This window comes from Setaria italica, chromosome III (assembly GCF_000263155.2).
Source record: "Setaria italica strain Yugu1 chromosome III, Setaria_italica_v2.0, whole genome shotgun sequence".
Taxonomy (NCBI): Eukaryota; Viridiplantae; Streptophyta; class Magnoliopsida; order Poales; family Poaceae; genus Setaria; species Setaria italica.
The window spans coordinates 17,788,246-17,795,487 of record NC_028452.1 but is presented as its reverse complement, the minus strand read 5'-3'; the positions used below and the strand labels follow the sequence as shown (position 1 = coordinate 17,795,487).

The window sequence follows — 7,242 nt, the reverse complement described above, 5'->3', positions numbered from 1 at the left end:
CTTGGCTTCCTCCCACGAAAAGCAGTCTGGACTCTGGAGGTCTTCTAGTATTTTTCTTTTAATATTTCTATTGGCATTTTTCAACAATTAGAATTTGTACAGAATTGTTATGGTATCAAGTACAGGTACAGTACGTGTCTATTGTTTTCATATTCCCCCTCCAATCACAGATATAAATAGTTTTTTCATTTATCCTAAGTTAAATTTTAGCTTTGATCATCAATAGATAAAAACACAAATAGTTTTAAAATATATTTTTGGTGCTTCTGAAATTTCTCTTAAATATTCATAATATATCATTTTTATCTAAAATATTATATTTAATAAAAATTGATGGTCAAAAGTGTCATCTTGTAAATCATGTCGATGTCCTAAATTACCTTTATATGTGCTCGGATGAAATAATCAATTATATATCTAGTTCTTTACGACGGAATCAAGGTTGTGAATTGAAAATCGAGTGTATAATCATTTAACGTGAAGATTAATAGTGGATAATTTTTTTTGACAAGATATATTAAACTACATCCCCTTTTACAACTAGGACTCAAAAGAAAAGGAAAATTATAAGGAAGTCCTTAGGACTCGTGTTCATCTTCCTCGTTGCCTCCGAACCGCCCAGCTATGCACCCGAAGCACCCGCACCTCCAGATCCTCCGCTGGAAGACTCCAAACCTTGGTAAAGCCGCATGAGCCACCACCCCGGCAGCCAAGATGGCTTTAATCCGTTGAATGGGAATCGGCGATCTCACCGACGAAAGAAGAAGAGGAGCATCCTCTAGCCGCAATATAACTGGCCAGCCGGAAGAGAAGCTGGCACTACCGCTTTCGGCAAGAAGTAGTAGCCCAGCAGAGAATCCAACGTCGGTGAGGAAAGCACCAATGCGGAAGAAGAAGCCTTGGGGGAGCACAAAAGATCCATCCCATCGCAAGAAGATAGACCACTAACATTCGAACTGCAGCATTATTGAAGTCGCCAAAGCTGCTCCGGAGCATGTGCTTCCTTGCCGTACGCCGGGATTTTGCCGCCGTCGAGGACCAAAAGTTCCCACACGAAGCTGTCTTCGTGTGGAAGACCTAAACTACGCCTAGATCTAGAAAATCTAAGCTAGTATGCATAGCCGGTGATCAATTCCCCACTCCCCTTCTTCTCCGGTGCCAGAGGTCACTGGAGAAGAGGGGAGCTGCCGGAATCGGCCTCGGATCGGGTTCACCCCTCTTTTCGCCGCTCTCTACCGTAGCTTTCGAGAAAGTACGATAAAGAGGAGAATAGTGGATAAAATTGTAAATACTTTATGTAGTAATGCTAAACCTGGCTCGACACTCCGGCCTATTGATGATTTTTTAAGCCTAAAAAATCAAGTCGACCCAAACAATAAAATGAATTATATCTATACTGAAAATTAATGGGTGGTCCAACTCAAAATGGATCCGATTGGTTAATGGCAGGCTTGAGTAGAGATTTTAAGCACGAAAGAAACCGGGTGTTTTGCCAGCGCGGCTCAGCCCGTAGTTTGCTCAGGTCTAGCGACCACCCTCGAACAGTTTTATTGCTATTTGTGTTATTTTCAAAAGCCACCGATTTGTACGTATTGTATAGTCCAGGCCATATCATATCATCCTACTGGTTCCTACACGCATCCCTAGGCTTCAATCGCGCGGCGCGTCCACTAGCGACTGGCCGATTCCCTCCCCTTCCTTTCCCGCCTCCCATTCCCCCTTTTCCGACCTAAATAAATATCTCCTCGCCCCCCTCCTCAAAAACCCTCCACCGCGCCGCCGCCTCCCGTTCCTCCCCCAATCCAATCCGGCCCCACGCCACCGAAAACCCTCCTCCCTCCCGCACCCGTCGCCATGGGCAGCGCCGCCACCTCGCCGCCGCCGTCCGTGACGCAGGAGGACTTGAAGCGCGTGGCGGCGCACATGGGCGACGCCGCCGCCGCCTCGCCGCTGCCGTCCGCGAAGCTGACGCAGGAGGACTTGAAGCGCGTGGCGGCGCACCGCGCGGTGGAGTTCGTGGAGCCCGGCATGGCGCTGGGCCTCGGCACGGGTTCCACGGCGGCGCACGCGCTCGACCGCCTGGGCGACCTCCTCCGCGCGGGCGCGCTCCCGGGCGTGGCGGGCGTGCCCACCTCCCTCAAGACGGAGCTCCACGCAACCCGCGTCGGGATCCCGCTCCTCCCGCTCGGGGGCGACCGCGGGCCCACCATGATCCACCTCTCCATCGACGGCGCCGACGAGGTCGACCCAGACCTCAACCTCGTCAAGGGCCGCGGCGGCTCGTTGCTCCGGGAGAAGATGATCGAGGGGGCTGGGGAGAGATTCGTCGTCATCGTCGACGAGTCCAAGCTGGTGCCCCGCCTTGGGTGCACGGGCGCGGTGCCCGTCGAAATCATCCCCTTCGGCGCGCCCCACACGCTGGGACTCATCTGCAAGGTGTTCGACGGATTGCCTGGTTTCCACGCCAGGCTCAGAATGGTCAAGAAAGATGCTGAAGAGGACACGCCGTTCGTGACAGACAACGGTAACTACATCGTTGAGATGTTCTTCGAGGACGGCATCCACGGCGACCTCCACGACATCAGCAACCAACTTCTCCGGATCACCGGCGTCGTCGAGCACGGCATGTTCCTCGGCATGGCCACCACCGTCATTGTCGCCAACAAGGACGGCACCGTCACTGTCATGGACAAGAATTAATCCAGTGATGCGACATGATGCTAATAAGCTGCCAAGATCCTGTCATTCCAGCGAAGAAATAGAAAAAGAAAAGCAGAGCAAAGCAGCTCTCGGTGTGCTCTCAAGTTTTGTTGCTCTCCTGTTGTCGTACACTCGTACTAGTACTGTCGTTACCTTGCTTGCTCCAATTTCATGGGTAATGATACGATAGAATTACCCAGATGAATGTGACGGAACCAATAAGTTTGAGATGTCTTTGAGATATTATAACTAGTCACATTTCTTCATTGCTCAACATCTGTGTTTTTTTTACCTTATTATATTCTGCGAATATCAGTGGTCCCTTTGTGTGTATCTGGTGATGAGGTGAACATGGAACAATGCTTCATGTTCAACCATCCACCCATTCGTTGAGCATAGCTGTATACAGAGACATGGATTGGCCAGTCTTGGCCTGGTGCTGCAATATAGGATAATCATACATTTGCTATATAGTTGTGATGGTTTTGGATATTGATCTTGTTGCCACTTGTTCTTTGATCAATAGATGCGGCCTTTCCTCCTTCTCAACTCTCAAGCATGTATATTTACCTCACAGTTCATGCTATGCATATTCTGCCTGATTGTTTCATCCGTTATAACTTTTTTTTTAATTTTTGTCATACTTTGATGGACTTGCATAACTTTGGTAATGGTATTGTTGCTTCAGCTGATTTCATCGTCAGAATTAATGGCTTTAGGATCCCACATCAATGACATTATTACATTAACTATCAACTGTTCTTACTCTCTAACAGTTACTGATTTGTATATTTGTAAACTGGAATGTTTTTTTGCTATAGATTTTTTTATATAAAATGCATTTGAATTGCTTATACATGATACTAACGAGTTGGCACATTGGTCAAGATTCAAGATGGCTATCCAATGTTTCGAGCAGATCATGAAGTGATGCATTCAAAGGATATCCAGAAGCTGGAAGGTATCCTCTCTCCTTAATATAAAATTTTAAATTAAATTATGCAAGGTAACTACATCACCAATTCCTCATTGCTTGTAATATATCCTTTTCAATTAGGCTTGTTAGCTCATCATGCTCTTTCACTTAGATTCATGGAGATAAAATATTGATCAACACATATAAATTGCATATAATGCTTTATCATATACCTTAGATTTTCAAGTTCAACCTACATACTGTTAAGTGTTTAGACAGGGGGGAACGGGCACCTTAGCCCTTAGGGTTTGTTTCTGTTCTTCCTCCTGTTCCTTTATCTTATGGACATTTCATGAAAATGTAAGTGCTATTTCAGTTTGTATTTGTTGGAGATAGTAAGATAGTTAACAGGTTTCATGCTATGATTATTATATTGGGTGCTATAGCTGATCCATGTTATGATTTTATAAGCAATAACAAGTTCAGAGTTCTGAGCTGAAGCTATCACGATTTGTATTGCTGCATGCAACTATTCTTTATTTTTCTGTTTTTCATGATAGCCATTGCATGATTTCTTGGGAACTTTGATGTTTCTATGTGGAAAAGAAAATTCAGCTTCACCAACTAAATTTTTTACCTTATTTGCAATTGCAGTATTCATATGAATTGCTTCTCCAATATCTCCAGAAACCACAAGCTCTTGTTCTTGGATTAATCAATGAGCAAACTTCTTTAGTACGATTCCCAGATCTGTTGAAATTAATATTACCGATGTATATTGTGATTGTTCATTTGTCACTTCTGAGAATCTTCTGTACCATATTACATCAGGGGTCTCTCCTGCTGTACTTCCCTAAAAAAGAATCGTCTTTACCACTTCCCGTGCAACATTTGCAGTATCTTTTGGGCAGCCCCCATTAGTCTGTGATGATGCGGATGCTGTTGCTCTGATTTGGAACTATCAATGACTTAGCAAAACAGATAAATCAGAAGGAAGTACAGTAAAGGGCGTGTTTTCCAATTGAGTTCTATTGGTCAACATTGCAGAGTAAACAGTTTGTATTTGATGTGTTTCCAGCCAAGTTAATATATTCTGTTCAATATGATCTGATCCCCGTTTGAAATTAATATAAAATTATGTTTTATAGTTGCTTGAAGATTCTGTCAAAGAGCAAGCGGAGAAGGCACTAGCAGAATCTGTAAATTGAAGCTGAAAGTAAGGATGCTGACGCAGAAGATAATAAGACAAGAACTCTTTTTTTAATATCAGTATCTTCCTACAATCATGTGTTCTATGCTGTTGGCCATTGAAATATCGACCTTCCTTTGCTCACGTGTAACTGACAGTCTGAGAATGTGCCCCCCACCACATTGTCTGTAGGCTGTAGTTGATACCAAATAGCAAATCCTCACTGCTTATTTCCACTGTGCATACCTGTGTTCTTGATCATAAGAATTTTGGTGGTGTTTTCAGTTCACTTTCACTAGTGTTCTTAGTCGTAAGAGTTATATCATTATGTTTTGCCGCAGAAAAGAAAATGCAGGCGGAAAGCAAGGTGCTTCTCTTAAGAAGGCCAAAAAGGATAAATTTGTAGGTTCAACTGGAAAAAATGTCAGAACTGAACAAACATGGTTTCTGTGGCACCTTGAGTGAAACAAGAGCTAAGTCTTCCAGTAACGTATGCATCTAATTCCTTTTTGGTTACCTGTGGGAAATCACCCTTCCAAATTTTCATGTCGTCTGTTGTTGTGTCTACCAAACTTTCCAAAGTCCCGAAGAACACTCAACTTCGGGCCTTTGAATCTTTGATCAAGAATGCCGTCTACTTGCTAGAACTTCTGATTTTGTGACCATGAAGGTTATTTTGGAGTACAAACCAAAAGTGAAGACAGTTTTTTTTAGGACATCCTAAATAAGGAATCAAGTCTCCCAAAGAATTCACAACAAAGAACAAACTTAAGAATGCTTTTACTTTATTTGTTTGATCCTTTTATGCTCTACTCTTTGGTGCTCGTGTATCTCTCTTTCCCATGTTCCCATCTGTTGCAATCCATTCTAATATGCAGCCTTTAAAACTCGTATCAAAAATAGTTCCATTTATATTGTTTAGGAAGAAGTCCATTTTGACCATCCAACTATCGCTTCGGTTTGATTTTGACCATCGAACCGCAAAATTAGAAATCTTTGGTCACCCAACTCTCAAAACCATTCATATTTGTCCATCGGGCGATTTTGGTGGGTGGTTATGCTGACGTGGACGCCACGTGGTGGTAGGGCCCACTTGTCGGAATTATCTTCTTCCCATTCCTCCCCTTCTCTCTCTTCCCTCTCCTCTTCCCCTCTACCGGCGTCTCTCCCTCTCCTCCCATGGCATACGACTGATGTGGTGCAGCGTTGTTGGCGGCGGCGTAGGCTGTTGGAGCAGCACGACGGCGTGGCGCTGGGCGATGGCGGGGAGAGTCCGCCGGCACCCGCGGCAGCGCGAGGTTGGGGGCGTCGGATCTTGGCGGAGCCGGCCATGGCTGTCGGTGCCCCCGCAGCGTGAGGCTAGTGGGGCGGAAGTAGGGCCCGGCGCGGCTCGGAAGCGTGGCCTCCGACTGTCGGTGTTTAAACCTAGCAACCTACCGAGGGGGTGCCCGAGGTAGTGTTTTGGTTAGTGGGGCTCGTCGAGATCAGAAACTCGAAGGTAAACGCAGACACACAAATTAGACAGGTTCGGACCGCTGAATAGCGTAATACCCTATGTCATGTGTGTTGGTTGGATTGAATTGCCTTAGAGGGGGTCTCTGCCTCACCTTATATTACTGGGGTAGGGTTACAGGTCGGTTGGTTACAAGAATACTAGTCGGATATGACTAGAGGAGTTCTACTCTTATTTCTACGAGTACTTTTCCTAATCCTCGACTAGTTTCTTTTTTTCCATGTAGACTACGCCGTCCTACACCATAGTCTCCATGTCAGATGCATCTCGGTATCTAACCCTATATTTAGGACAGTCCAAACCTTCTGGTGGACCCATAGATGCATGTACGATAAGCCCCCGAGTACTTTTTAGTCCAATGTAGCAGTTCCGAGTACTTTTGTAGACTTCACCGACTAGTTTTTGTGCTCTTCGAGTACTTCGTCTGGTTGAATCTTCAAAGGTACCCGAAAACTGTCATACAACTAGAATATGCTCAAGCCTCATTTAACTTTAGTCTTCTATCTTTCAACCTTGAATTTGATATGAAAGTGCGATGAAAGTTGCATTCTATATGGAGTAGCCCCCGAGCCTTAGGTTGAATCGAAGAATATAGGCTAAGGGTCAATCTGTAATTTGCATCACCTTCCCCTTAAAACTCAGAGAAAAAACTTATTTGTCGATGGACATGTGGCACACAGCCCTTGAGCCTTTTGCAACTAGTTTGGTGGGTATAAGGGTCAACCTCTGGTCAACGTGACCAATTCGGAAAGGAAATCTTATCTCTTCTTGAAATAGAGGTAACTACCAATCAGGTGTCCCAAAATATCGGATCTCCTTTAAACCGAAATTGCTTTATCCGTGCCATTGTTACTGTGATGATGGAGATGTTCTGCTCCTGGAAGTAGTGTCGTAGCTTTTGCGAGGTGAGCAGTATTGCGTATA

At 44.8% G+C, this 7,242-nt stretch overlaps 1 protein-coding gene across 1 annotated transcript; it reads left to right on the top strand.

Annotated features, from left to right (window-relative positions):
• The first annotated feature begins 1,426 nt into the window (after positions 1 to 1,426).
• Positions 1,427 to 2,974, top strand: LOC101761721 (probable ribose-5-phosphate isomerase 1). Its single transcript, XM_004961820.4, has one exon. The coding sequence runs from the start codon at positions 1,855 to 1,857 to the stop codon at positions 2,698 to 2,700; it is 846 nt and encodes a 281-aa protein (XP_004961877.1). The 5' UTR covers positions 1,427 to 1,854; the 3' UTR covers positions 2,701 to 2,974.
• The last annotated feature ends 4,268 nt before the right edge of the window (positions 2,975 to 7,242 follow it).